At 41.9% G+C, this 15,258-nt stretch overlaps 1 protein-coding gene across 1 annotated transcript in view; it reads left to right on the forward strand.

Annotated features, from left to right (window-relative positions):
* MRE11A (MRE11 homolog A, double strand break repair nuclease) overlaps positions 1-15,258 on the forward strand; it is a 171,661-nt gene that overhangs the window by 125,869 nt on the left and 30,534 nt on the right. The window contains exons 15-16 of the mRNA XM_018556808.1: positions 10,818-10,882; positions 13,974-14,041. Of these exons, the coding sequence (XP_018412310.1) occupies positions 10,818-10,882; positions 13,974-14,041 (133 nt within the window). The remainder of the gene's footprint in view (positions 1-10,817; positions 10,883-13,973; positions 14,042-15,258) is intronic.

Genomic DNA, 15,258 nt, shown 5'->3' on the forward strand with positions numbered 1-15,258 from the left:
CCGTAGTGTGCGGCCGCCGGATACCTTCCACCGGCGCCTACAACTTCCCCACAAGGTCACCGCTGCCGCCCCTCGGCGCTCTGCCGCCCCGAGGCCGGGCCTCGGTGGCCTTGTGGGAAATCCGGGCCTGTGTATGATGCCACCGGATGTAACTGTATGATGCGTAGGTCTGACCAAGACAAATGTACCTCGCAATAAACGAACAATAAAATACAGTTATGCAATAATCTTTAGTCTCAAAGTGAAGATGCATTTATACACTTCCATGCGGTACCATTTTAATTGTCCTACCGTACTTTGTCGAGAAGTTACAAGGCATCATGATCGTCAGACACCTTCCTCCCTTGTAGGCAAATATACTCGCCTGTGTATAAATCTTTATTGTGAAATATCTTGAAAACTTTAGCCAACCAACCAGCACCTTTATCCCCTGTTTTCTAATAAATATGTAAGAATGAACACATTTTATCTCAAAGGTCAATAATTTCCCAAAATTTGTAGACCAGCGTGATTTGAAGATATACAGCCGAGTTATACACAAATAAGATACATTTTTGTTAATAGTTCAGGTACTTTAAAGTTTTACCTTATGAGTTTAGTGTCACTTTACGCAAGACCTTTAGTTAGTTTTCAAAATTGCTGTTCTGGGTTGGCTCAAATGTGTATTGTAGGTAGAATACTGCCTGTTTTAAATACTGGGATTCTGTTGGAGGTATGTAGTACACATATTTAGGGCCTTTGGGGTGATAAGGGGCATACACTGTTATTTAAGCTACAAAGAGCCTTGTGACTCCTCTGCCACAAAAGATTACAGAGTTTGAGCTTTGATGCTGCGTCTTCTTACTCTGCTTTTATAGTCTCTGGATTTAGTTTGCTCTACTCAATGTAAGGGTCATCTCTTAGCACTTGGGAAGTGCTTATTCTGCGGGAAAACAAGAGAAGGTTACACTGCTCTTCACTGTGTTAATAAAGAAGAGAATCACACTGCTGTACCAAGCCTTAGGAAACAAAACTGCAACACTGATAAAAAAAAAGCTCCTTCATCAAATCCCATCAAGTTAATCAAGTCCCATTATTAATAACTATTATCAGAAATAACAATCAAATATTTATTACTATGATCATTTTATTGGAACTGATAATGGTGGACCTATGTCCTAAAAACATTTTTTTCTTTATTGTTCATTAAGGGACACAGGATTCAGTTATTTGTATTGATTGGGTTATACTGCTGCCTAAAGGAAGATTTGGATACTGGCAAACAAAAAAGGCTGCAGGCCAGCCACGGTTAATTTACTATTCTAGGAGGATGGACATCTTTGGGGGGTTTTTTTTCATTTTATTTTTATTACATTTTGTTTTCTCAAGATATTATTTTTTTTCTTCAACCCAGACATCATCTACATGCTGTTGAGCTGGACTCTCCATGCAGTTATCTGTAGATTTTGGAGCTTGCCTGGAATGTGTCCTTTGGGCGCATTGGCACTTTCCTGACCTTCAGGTACTGCGTTCATTACCCGCTCAGGGCTTTCCAGGTCCAGAGTTGTGGCACAGCCTTTGGTGTGACTTAGCCTCGGTCTCTGAAGACTCTTAATGAATATGCAATTCCAGCTGAGCATTGGAAGCTACTACACTATTTGGCAACATTTGGCATAATTCCACCTATTCTGTTGGTTTCTGCGGAAACGGCTAACATGCTAAGAAAATTCATACTGCGTCATTAGCTTAAGTGTCCTGCAGCTTGAAACTTTTCTGACTTTGAATGCAGAGGCTGTATGCGTACTTCTCACCTCCATGATCTTTGTCTGGCATTTCTTCAGCTGTAGCAGCGTTCTGGTGCAGATGTACTGCCTGAAAAGGGTCTCGCAGGATCTTGTTAGAGGGGTTTGTTCCTGAGGAGCCTCAGTCAGCTGTAATGGCTCCTAAGCTTTAAGATACTATACTAGCTCTTATGTGAGTCAAATTTAAAATCGAAAAGCCTGAGGCTAATCCAGCCTGAGATCCCCCAAGACTTTTAAAACCTTTCTGTTACACGTTTTACTTCAACCTGTTCTATACAGAGACTGGAATACTCCTGCCTGATATGAATTTTCTTAAGAAGTGGGCTGTCCCAACTGTGGATCCATGCATATCTCTTCTTAACAAAAGGCAGATTGCACCTATTGAGGATGCTCCAGAAACCTTTTCCAAATAATTATTTTCACTCGTAGGCCTGCTATGCAACCTGCCATAGCCGTGATGTCAGCCCTTAGGAGTGTGGCCTCCCCTTACGTCAATGGATCCAGCTCTAGTCCTTAATGACCCCTTAGTTGTAGAGTGCTTGAATATATTTCCTTTAGCCCTACATTTTTGTGTTGACCTTCCTAATGATATCACTGTATCCTTCTCATCTCCCATATGAGTCTTCTGTCTGTCAACATGAGATCTCTGTAGAAAAATGTTGGATGGCAGAACAGCAATTTAAAAGCGCTTGCTACGCATTCCTTTTTGGTACTTCACTGGACAATTTCATAAAGGACATTAATGGTGGTAAGAGTACTAATTTACCCTAAGAAAGGAAGCTAAAGCGTCAACCTGGCAAATCTTTTGCCTCTGATGCCAAAAAGAGCTCCTTTCCTTTCTCCCAAGTGTCTCACTCCAAAGGCAGGCATTAGGGAGTAACCCATTACAACTGAAAACCTTTGGCTTCTAAATCCTCCAAACCTGCAGACAATTCCTCCTTAGTATGCAGATCTCCAATGCTGCTGTAAATAATTACTACAGGCTGTTTTAGTTCATGAGTATAGCAAGGGGTTTCCTCAAATGCAAGAATGCAGTGCCACAAGTCTCTTCTAGAAATTAGCGCAATGTTTGAAGATCCAGACAGAGACCCATTCATGTAGGCACTGGAAATTGCTGACCGTTTTCATCTTTATCAGCCAGACTTGTTCAGAGATGGAATATAAAGACTAAGTATAGTTTATTTATTTCAGTTTTAAATATCAGCTAATCATTCCCCAAGCGCTGGAGCGGTTCATAAACCACCCTCTTCATTTGCTCTTTTCATGGACACTGAAATTGTGCCCTTTCTGCACATATTACCTGAATGTATATGGAATGCAACTTTTTTTTTGATAACATCTTATTTAAGTGCCAATTTGCTGTCATCTCATTTAATGGCTGCTTTTACTATAGCATTCTAAAGACACTCTGCGAGTAGAACACCAAATAAAGAACATCGGTGTCCTCTTTCTGATAAATGCACAGCTGGCCTTTCAATTAATTTTTCTTAAGAACACTGTGTGCTGTTTGCCGAGAAAGATAGATAATAACGTAGAAGATTCTAAGGACACAGAGTGATGTGAATGCACCTTTTATTATAGTGCCTGAGTATTGACCTAACTAATACCATAACAGCCCACGTGCCTGGAAGAGAGGAGTCAGAGTATTTAATGGGCAGGTTAGTTAAATAACTCAACCTTTGTTGCAGTGTCCCTTCCATACTACAAAAGATGCTTTTGATTTGCTATTTTCGGCTTGAGAAGGGAAGACTACTTTTCTGCAAATGGGTCCATCAATTCAGCTAATGTGTTTTCAGCTAATGCACAGGATTAATAAGAGAAGTGCTCTTCTCAAAATCCAAATAGCTACAGCTGTAAGTCTGAGTTTAAGCTGTTCAGCTATTCCTAGGCCAGCATCATACCACACTTTCTGCCACAAGTTAGGGGCAAATTGACACTGACTACCAATGTATAAAGGGGGCATTTTTCACTGGCCACCCCTGTATGCAGAGGCAGTTACACTTACTGCTATTGTAAATAGGGCCTTTTTACTAACTGTTGTAATAAACCGTACAATCCCTAAATTGACCCCTTAAGGAGCATACCTTTCACCACTGAAGTCAAAGCTGTAGAGCATTTTCAAACGTTTTAACTTGAGATTTTGGTGATTAAGTATTCTGTAAGAGTGAAGTCTAAGGGTTTGTTGGTGTTTGGCCAGAGACCCCTCACTGGACTTTGCTGCAAGCTACCCAAAGGTCACCCAACAGGTATTCACAGACGTGGAGGATAGCAAGTGCCTGAAACGAGGTAAAGGTGGCTAGACAGGGCTGCAAGTAAGAAGAAGCTGTAGGCAGATTCTCAGTAGGAGGTATCAGCTTTACTGTAGTAGGGATCGGCTTTACTGTAGTAGGGCTGGTATTGGACTGATGCAGACTGTAGCATGACTGTAGTTGACTGTAGCCATCAGTAGTTGGACGGACACAGACTGTAGCCATCAGTAGTTGGACACACACGGATTGTAGCTCACTGTAGCCATCATTAGTTGGACACACACAGATTGTAGCTGACTGTAGCCACCATTAGTTGGACACACATGGACTGTAACTGACTATAGTTGGTTAGTTACCAGACTGTAGCATGACTGGTAGTGGGCTGTACTGTAATAGGGCGGATAGTGGTCTGCAGCAGACTTCAACAAGACTGAAGCCATGATTAGTTGAATGGGCACAGACTGTAGCAGGACTGGTAGCAGAATGCAGGTGGACTGGGAACAGACTGTAGCAGAAACTGGTAGCAGATTGCAGGGCTGATTACAGGAAGCTCGAGTAGCACTTGGCTCAATGTTTGGACCAAAATCTGACACAATGCTTGAGCATTGGCAGCATGTCCTGCTGAATTTCAAATAGAGATCACAGTCACGTGACACGGACCAGACACTGAGGCAGGAGCTATTTAACCGGACATAGATTTGTGTTACTATTATTCTTGTAGTCTTATATATATTATGTAGTATATATATATATATACCAGGGCTCCATGGGGTCTCACCATGGCTTTGTGGGGTCTCACCAGGGCTCTCTGGGGACTCACCAGGGCTCTGAGGGGGTCTCACCAGGGTAGCAGATAGTAGATTTCTAACAGGGTAGTAGATTTTACATGACACATATTATTTAATTTTTATTTTAGCTGCCTTGTAGTATGTACACATTGTCCACACATCCGATGCACTAATGAAGCAGGAGACTCACCGGCCCAAGGGATCCCGTCAGGTAACGAAGGGAAGGGGGAGGAGTCCGGTGACGTCACGGACATCGACGTCAACGGACTCCTCCCTCCTTCCCTTCGTTACCCATCACGGACAACTACATCACCCGACTCCTCTCCCCTTCATTAGCCGACAGAGCCACTCGGGGAGGGGGGGAGGAGCCCGGTGACGTCGATGTCCGTGACGTCACTGGATCTCCGACGGAAGACCCGGAAGCCGGCGGAGAGGTGAGTACGGATCAAAAGAACTTTGATCGATCAAAATAATTTTGATCGATCAAAGAAATTAATGATTAATCGACAGATTAATCGTTAATTTCCGCACCCCTAATATATGCTGAAAAATCAGGGCTGGATTTCCCACATGGCCAACCAAGGCCCAGCCTTGGGGCAGCAGGGAGTAGAGGGGCAGCAGAGGGCAGAGGTGTGGAATTCCTATCTCCCGATGCCCGAGAAATGCCGCTAGTTATTTCTACATTTAGCCCTGCTTTGGGCACGCAGAGCTAAATGTACAGCGGGGAAGACACCACTTGTTTTGTACAAGTGATCTCGGCAATATCACTGAGAATTGTGTGTGTATGTATGTCTATATGTATGTATGTATGTATGTATATATATATATATATTGTATATACTGTGAATACTATCACTCTGCTCTCTCCTTTCGATCCGCATGCTTCTGTGCACTGCAGCACAACTGATTGGCACCTTGTGCTGGTTCTTTCTTCTCCAGTCTAAACTCTGCTGTTCAAGGACTGCAAGGGACTGATGCCAAGTAAAGATGCTTACAAGGCTTACAAAAAAACCCATTTAACGTGTTTTAATGAACACAGAGCTGCATTTGTATACTTATCAACCATTGTGCTTGTGTAATCCGTAATACCTTTCCTAACATAATTGTCAAGATACATCAGTGTCCTGCCTGACGTCATTCAGTCATTGGCGATCTTGCATTTTAGCCCACTGAATGAATTCCCTTTAGATAGTTCGGTTGAACGCCCTCTTTAATTGGTTCATTTGCTGCGGGTTTGGATCCAACCTGTTGTTAATTATTACGCCCTGTCATGCGATTTCCCGAGAGATAATAGCGCCGCTCCAAAGTATTCCTTCAGAGACTCACTTGCCTGAGCTGTAATAGTGATTAAGTACACATGAGGACTTCAGATCTGTCACAAAGCTAAATGCATGTCAAACTAGGCTCTGCCTGAAGCTGCTATTCCCCATATCATTCTAGGCATAGGGCAATGAAGTTCATTCTCCTTGGGAAGGCTGCTTCCATCAGAACCCCCCCGCGTGGCATTTTCCCCATGCTGGGAGGACTCTTTGTCTCCAGTCCTCGTTGGGAACAGAAGGCATCAGGAAAGACCCTTGATGTCTCTATATAGAGAACCTGTCACATTGGGAGGTTATCATCCTCCTTGTATTCGTATTCGTACTCTGTTTTGCAAGTGCACCCACGTTGAGACTAGAAATATTTGTTACCTATTAGCTTAATAGTCTTATTTTATTTGTATTTAACCTCTTCTGGATAAGGTGTTGGCCGGGAAAAGGGGGTTGTTAGATCAGCTTTCGAGGCCCATTCACACCACATCCAGATTACCTCCAGACCAGACTGTTTCCGGACTAAAAATGCATCCCAATGTATCCCTATGCTATTTCTGGTCTCTGTTCCCCCCCAGCGCAGTCCGGACCAGACCAGAAAAATGGTCTGGAATGCATCAAAAACGCATGGAACGCACCTGTAAGACCAGTTTAAGCAAAATAAATAAATACAATTTCCAATCGAGGCAAAAATGCAATGCACTATGTTCCAGATCTGGTCCGGAAAATGGTGTGAACCCAGCCTCAAGTGTTTTATGGCTTCCCTGCAAAAACAGACAAACACACGGAGCAAATGTTGGGCGATTCAGCAGGAATGGTCTGAAATGCGATCCGTGGTACATGCTGGGAAATCTTCATCCAATCAGCTGCAAACATTGGTCAGGTACGCTGTCCGAATACAGGGTTTGTTCACACCATGTCCAGAGCAGAACGGTTTGTTCCCGGACCAAAAAAGCATCCCAATGTATCCCTATGGTATTTCTGGGCTCTGTTCACACCAACGCAGTCCGTTGCAGTCTAGACAGAAAGAAATACTGCTTGTCTCATTTTCTCTGGTCTGGAGCACATGTAAACGCATGCAGACACACTAATGCACCTTAAAGCCCATTTTAAACTTAAAAATGCACCGGAACACGGCAACACATTGCACTGCATTTGCAGATCTGGTCCAGACATCGTATGAACATAGCCACAATGTACACAGCGGGAGATTCGTTAATCCACACTGCTAAAGTAAATGGAGAAATTTGTCAAATTATTTTTTTTGGGGCACATATAAAAAAGCCTAAAAAACGAATGCAGCCATTATATCTGAGGGGTTGATAAGGTGCAATATTGTATAGTGTTGTTCTTGGGTGTAGATACACTTTAAGGTGGTTGGTGTCAGAAGCTTTTATTGTTTTTAGGAGGAGTTTGGAGAAGAAGGAATGGCCCCATACACAACACAAGAAAACCTTTTCATGTGTGGATATTTCATACATTCAGTTCTTAGTGAAATGCTTTACTGATGGTGATATACGGAGCTTTAGTAACATGCTTATCACATCATGCTAAGCCTCTGGGAACCTTTATACTTCACCATTACCTAAATACCAATCTATTGCATGTACATGAACTCAAAGCATACCTAACCCCAAGACCAAAAATGTAATATATTGCAGCTTACAAATCCTTAAATGTGGTGGCTGCATTTGCTTTCTTTTTTCTTTTTTTTTCACCTGGTGATCTGTCCAGTAGCACACTTCCTGTCTTAGGGTGGCTCCACTCTATGTAGGAGCATTGGAGCCACCCTTGGACCGCAGCATTGTCACCCTCTGGAGAGGATAGCCTTGGATGGACTAGCAGATTTAGATGAACTTGACTAAAAAATGAGATCCGAACTCCAGATATCACTTTATAAGCAGTTAATGCAACAGTTTTATTTTCCTTTTGGAATAAGGAACGAATAAAAGTTGACCATTGTAAGCACTCCTGTCCGTGTTAAATAGTTGGTCCCAATTCTCCATCTGCCATTTTTGCTGGACAACTTGGTCTGTTAAAGGAAGTTAAAAAATAAAACATTTACTGGTGCGATCACCAGGTGAAAATAAAGGAGAAAAAGGCTAAAAAAGAAAACTAATGCGGCCACCACATCTAAGCATTGGTAAGTTTTGGGTTTAGATACCCAACTCCAATGTATGCTTATTAGCAATTTAAAAAACCAAACACATCTTGGTACACTTTGACCATAAATGCATTCTGAGATCAAGTGCTCACATGATGCTATTTACCTAATTAATCCATTACACTGCCATGGCAACATGTCATGTTTATGAGGCATTAAAAGTACTTGTAATTGGCATCTTCTGGGCTTGTTGTATTTCTTTTTCGCTCAAATTAATTGTTCCTACACACATTTAAGTCCGGCCATTTGAATATGATGATCAACAGTGAGGGAGCGAAAGGAAGGTCAGAAAAAGTTGTTGCAGGGACCATCTTTACAGTGAACCTGTTACATTGCCCTGTGCAGGATCACATTGAAGTGATTGTGTCATGGAAATGGTACAAGAGGCTGCCATTGCTGGCCTACTTCCAAAAAATTCTTGCTTCCAGGTTGTGTCTTTTGTCAATTGTTTTTAAGCCACAGATCTGTAACAAACATGCTGAAAAGGAGAATTCCATAACCCAGAAAGCATCAGCATGACAGTTAGGCAGCTAGCATTTCCACAAGGAATGGTCAGCAATGGCAGCCTATATGATTCTTCTAAGAAAATCAACAACAAAAATTACTATCATTTACTGATAGTATTGTGAAATCCAACAGCCTTTATAGATCACTCAAATGGATAAATGGTAAATATTTGGTGAATAATAATTATAATAATAATAAAAAGGTGAAACGTGACCCTTAATAAATAGGTCCATATACTTTGTTTCGCTTGTAAAGTTTGTAATCATATCTATACACGGGGAGCAGCCATATCCATTTATTATATATGCATTCCCTTCTTTCCTGCATAATAGTGCTTCACAACAGTTCTGCTTGTCTCACTGCACGCCTATCAGACAGGCTATGTCTGATTGAAACCTAAAATCTGTAGTCTCTGATGATGACACTCACAATGCACAAATTTTGATGAGGCCATGTGATCTAAGCTGCCCAGATTTTAGATCATGAGGGAACTTAGGGCCAGGATTTTATATTCATGGGAAACGAGGTTTTTGACTCATAATACTGCCGAGATATGCCCTATAGAGTCAATGATAGGTCCACTTTGCTAAACAGGTAAGGAGGACAGGTATGGCGGACAGGAGGACCTTTCAAATCTAGCCCCCATGGTTTGTTATGGTCACCTTTAAAGCAAACATGTGCTTTGCCCATTCAGGTGTACATTAATCACCCCCTAGCATTTGCTTCCCTTCCCCACCACTCCAATCAGCACCGAGTATAAAAATGAATACTTCTAAGTATGGAGGAGCTTGTTACTCGCTCCTTGAGACAGCTTTGGCCAGTCAGAGCTCTCCCACGGGGATCCCATAGCCCTGTATGGGGGGAGGGGGGAAGGTGAAATGTAGGTAAGTATATGCTGCTGGGGAGGGCTAAATGAAAGTGAACCTGTTCCTTTCCCGGAGCGGGTATAAAAGAGTTATTTTCAAATTAGCCCTGTATATAAACTAACAGCTGTAGGTATACAGCATAAACTGTCAGCTTTTTGCCTCAATGCCCTCCAGTACCACCTGCCATCCTGCTAATGTCCTCAAAGTCAACATTTGCATGTTCATAGACACCCACCCATGTGACAATGCCTAGGCCTATTAATAGGCTGCCCATGCCCCCAGCAGTGCATTGTGGGAATGTGAGCACTTTGGAAACACTTAAAGTGACACTAAACTCAGGAGTTAAATCTTAAAAATATATCAAAGTATCTGAACTATTAACAAAAATGTATCTTATTTGTGTATCACTCGGCTGTAGATCCTCAAATCATCTCTGAATTGGCGCTGACACTGTCCTTCCTTCTGGGGGGTGGTTACTTTTGTTCTCCATGGTCCCTGTGTGTGTTGTAAAGTAGTCACCGCTCCAAGCTCGCTCCAGTGAGTGACTGCAAACTCATGTTTAGTTTACTAATTTGTATTGAGATTGTAGTCCATCATGGGAGTGAGCTTGGAGCGGTGACTACTTTACAACACACACAGGGACCATGGGGAACAAAATTAGCCCCCCTCCAGAAGGAAGGACAGTGTCAGCACCAATTCAGAGATGATTTGAGGATCTACAGCCGAGTGATACACAAATAAGATACATTGTTGTTAATCATTAGGGTACTTGAATGTATTTTTAAGATTCAACTCCTGAGTTTAGTGTCATTTTAAGGGGGTGGTCTAAATCACAGTTGAGGGGTACGTCATATCAAGTTGGAACATCTTTATGGGGTAAAAAATAAATTTTTGTTATATTTTCTATATTTTGTGTATGCTTGTTGGGATTATTTCTTAGAATGCTAATATCCAGCAGCATATGGTGTACAAATGGAAGCCGTTTATGGAATTGCAATTCCTGGTTAAATAGAGGAGATGTACATAATTCTAATTAATGTATTCTATACTATAGGAACGTGTGTGTCTGTGCATGTTTCCACAATGAGGAGGTTAGTGGGCTTTGAGCTAGCAGCATTATTCTAAATGGCTTATTATGTTAATCTACATTTGCAGCCTTTAAAGCCTCATCGTCAAGACAGTCTACATCAAGAAATGTTCCTGCAAAGAATTATTCAGAGGTAGGTCACTGCCATGTTTTCTTTGGGGAAATGATATAAGCACTCAGATGAAGGTTTCCTCTTTAACATCATTAGAGCAATTAGCTTAATGTTATAGTTTCTTAGTACTGCAGATATGGTTTAAGTGAATAGAAGACCACATGGGAGATGCACATATTTGCATTAATCTCTATCTTAGCAACCAGGGCATGATGTGGCAAAGCATTGAGGTAGTTAGGATGACATTTAGTATACCAAAGCACTTTGTATTATAATTTTGAATAAAATACTTTTTAGTAGGGATGCACCGAAACATATTGACCGAAAATGGCACTTTTGGCATAGTGCCAAAAGTGACATTTTCTGGTCGATACAGCGGTGCATCCATTCTTTCTCTCCTCCCTGCTGGGCACTGCTCTGTGTCCCAGCGGAGAGGAGAGAAACGGTCACAGGCGGCCGGACGCTGCGGGAGGAGAGCGCTGTGAGCAGCCGGCGTCTCTCCTCCCCGCACCGCTCAGCCTCCTGTCACAGATCAGAGGAGAGCAGTGTGGGCGGAGACAGCTAGCGCTGTCACAGGAGGCTCAGCTCCGCTCGCTCAGCCTCCTGTGACAGCGGGTCAGGAAGGAGAGCCAGTACAAGCACTCAGTGATCGCTTACTGTTTGTAAATAATTGAGGGCAAAGCATGTTGACTATATCCTCAATTATGAATGAATGGGAAGTGATCTACATCACCCCCTGCTCATTCATGATTGTGGATATAGTAAACATACTCTGTTATGAATGATCTGGAACACTCAGTATAGAGGATTCCTGTTCATTTATAACAGGGGCTGCAAAAAAAGAGATTGAGTCCTCAATCACTTTTTCTATTTTAAAAGGGAAATATCAGGGGTCTAATATTTCCCCAAAGCCCGTAAAAGTAAAGTTAAAAATAAAAATATTTAATAGAAAAATGAATAATTAATAAAAAATAAATATTAAAAAATTAAAACGTTTATAAAAATAAACACAAAATGTTTAAAAAAAATTTTAAAAGTTAAAATAAAAAACATTTTCAGTTTCGGCTTTGGCCTGACATTTTTTTTAATTTCGGTTTTGAAATTTTCATTTTGGTGCATCTCTTTTTTTCTTATCCTTTGTTGTGCCTCAATGCTGATGATCTACAGCCTCTATGCCGCCACTTCCTGCCTACATGTACTCCAATAATGGATGCATGGCATTTCTAAGGACAGATGTAGAGGTGACAACAGTGAACCATGCCTACATAATGGGTGTTGAATTGGCAACTTGTAGTCTCCATTGAAAGCCCGATGTCAGGGTGACGGTGCAGGAGCACAATTGAGAATCAAGGACAGAGCGTTGAATCCCTTTAACAATAAGTGTCTGAACAAAACCTTCATGTCAGGATCACCAGATATTATTTTGATGAAAGCTGCAGATTTAAAATTGAATTGTAGATTGAAAAATGTTAAAGCCTATGGGAGACTTTAGAGATTGTGTTTGCATGTATTTAAAGAGACCTTTCAGGGCTCTAAAGATTTAAAACCAGCACTCCCCTGCAGTTGAAGACAGTATGTACTCACCTCCCTACCTTCTCTTGGAAAGACTCCTCCTGTACCCTCAGCACTCTTTGACTGCCAGAGTCCATGTAATTACCTGGTACTTCTGGGAATGGAGGAGGATGTGACCTTCTCTTCCTGCCTCTATGCAATGACCGGCACCTGAGCAGCCAATCACCAGGCTTGAACACTGTCACATGGGTGGTAGGATCATTATTAGCTCAGTGTAATTTCCACGGAGCTCTAGCAGGCCAATAGAGTGGCAGGAAGAAGGGGGAAAGTAAATGTCATGGGGAGAAAGAGTGGGCTATCTAAGGGCTCATCACTTTTCTTTGACTGGGCAAAGTGATCGATTCACTTAAAGCTCATAGCTCGTACTGTCATAACAAGAAGATTGGAGTTTAGGTGACTCACTTTTTTTGGCTAACAATGAAAGGTGCCAGCTTTCAGAATGACTTAGATCTCTTCTTCAGGCTTTAAAAAGCCTTCAAGGAGAATGGACATATCCCCCGTGAGGGCAGGAGACCAGAGGGGGAAAACAACCCAGAAACACCGGAAGCCTGTTACACCTCTCGACAGACTCAGCGTCGTAGTCCAAATGTATGCATCCCCTGTATCTGACGCAACTGTAATGCTGAGATTGTTGAGAACTGCCCCCGGCTGCCGGTGCCTCTAAATGAGGGGTCTCAAACGCAATTCACTTGGGGGCCACTGGACGCATTTTTTCTCCCATGAGGGCCGCTTGCCAAATTTCATACTTCACACACACAGGGGTGCGCACACATAGAAATATGCACAACCCCCCACAACCAGAATTACAAACACTAATATACACACAATAAAGCCCCATTCACACCTGTAAGTTTAGGTGCGATTAGGGATTTCTGCATCAGGAACTTGCGTTTTCCTGCAGCAGGAATCCCTAATGTGGTGTTTACATGAGGCAGCTGTCACCCATTCAAGTTACTGACCAGGTGAGAGCCGCTGCATGTAAACGCCTGCACACTTCATGTAATGTTTTTTTTTATGATTACATGTGGTTAGGAATCAATCACTATGAGAATGATTACTAACCACATGTAATCATATCACATACCAATACATGCGGTGTGCACAGGAATCCCTAATTACACCTAAACAAACAGATGTGATTATATTAGAAGCACAGACTGCAATAAAAACTTGACTGAGCGTCTAACACATCCCCACTTTCTTCAAAACTAAAAAAAAAAACCACCAAATACATGCTTCCTACTTAATAGCTAAATCCCAACTCCAGCCGAACGACTCTGTTTACTTTGGGATAGACCTGGGAGGGGGAACATTCTTTTTGTTGCTGTGCATTACTGCGTTGGGGATCTGTGACCTCACTTCCTGTCCCTGTGACATCTAGACAATAAATCAGGAGAGCGGCTGCCACTGGGACGGGAAGACAAGGGCAGTAGTAATAACCTGACAATTATCAATTGACTCGTTTCAATCCGTGTGTCAGCTTGATAACAATCCCGTCACTTCCTGCCCAAATATTAATATCTTTTTTTTTTCTTTCCAGGAAATTGAAGACAATGATTCAGATCTTGAAGAAGTTTCCTTCACAGCAGCTTCTCACAAGAACAGTAGGTAAGTAATGTACTGTACACAGAAGATTTTTGTGAATTTCTACTGAAAACCTAAGTTGTGTTTTAATGGGAAATTCCATTTCCAAACTTTCTTGTCCATGTTGGAAAATATACGGAAGGAGATGATTGGTTGTCATAGTGAATGCAGAGTTGTCCTTTCATAAGCCTTTGACAAGTGACGTGTCTTGTTCAAAAGTAAAACCATCTAATACCAACAAAATTACTTATAGTTTAAAGGAGAAGTATTGTGAGAGTAAAATGTACTCTTGCCAAAGCTTAGAGCCGGCGTGTAATACTGCAGGTTTCACATGCCGACTCTATAGATCGAGAACTGAGCAATTGTGTGAGCAGAGGCTGTCAGTCATCGCTCCCTGCAGGGATTCCCCCCCTCTCCTTTCCTCCAGGACTCATTGGAGGGACAGACAGGGGAAGGGGCGGGCACAGCTGGATCTAGAGAGGGAGAGTCAGCTGTCAATCAGGCAGCAGGGTGGATCCATACAATATTTGCGGGATCTTTCCAGGCTGCAGCACGGCTCTGTGCTGTCAGCATATAGCGAGCAATAGTTTGTGTCACAGGAATACATTAGTAAATATACTTCTTTGACCCAAAAGAGGAATAAAGCCAAAAAAGAGGTTTGGCTTTAGTTATCTTTTCAGTCTGGGAAGGGGTTGGCTAAGGATGAATTTTTAAATATTGCTTACCTCTGTAAACCCATTCCAGTGACCAGTGATTACAAATATTCTATATAGAGTATTTCCCTCAGGTTCTCCTGTAGACAATGTCATTGTGTCAGAGTTATCATCTCATAGAAGCTTACGGTAAATCAGCTGAGCCTGAGATTGTGTTGTGGCAAGGTCTGATTACTGGAAATGGGGCTCATATGGAAATTATCGTAGCACCATAACGCTACGCTTTACCCCTCAACCTGAAGTTTAGTAAAGGTAATGTATAGTCTAATTTTTCTTGTTAATATCTCTTTCTACATTAGATCATTACATTAGTGTGGATTCTAGAATCAAAACTGCGCCTGTGCCCTTGATTATGGACATTAAGCTATTTACATAGTCTTAACAAGAGGCAAAAGAGCTTTAAAATTAGGGATGCACAATTACTATTTTTTTTCCAGAGGGAGTATGAGTACTGATACTTTTCCTCAAGTACTCACTGACACCAATTACATATACCTTTTTTTTTTTAGTGTCATGTGACAGTTTTTA

The sequence above is a fragment of the Nanorana parkeri genome, unplaced genomic scaffold, assembly GCF_000935625.1.
Source record: "Nanorana parkeri isolate BGI_ZX_2015 unplaced genomic scaffold, ASM93562v1 scaffold254, whole genome shotgun sequence".
Classification (NCBI taxonomy): domain Eukaryota; kingdom Metazoa; phylum Chordata; class Amphibia; order Anura; family Dicroglossidae; genus Nanorana; species Nanorana parkeri.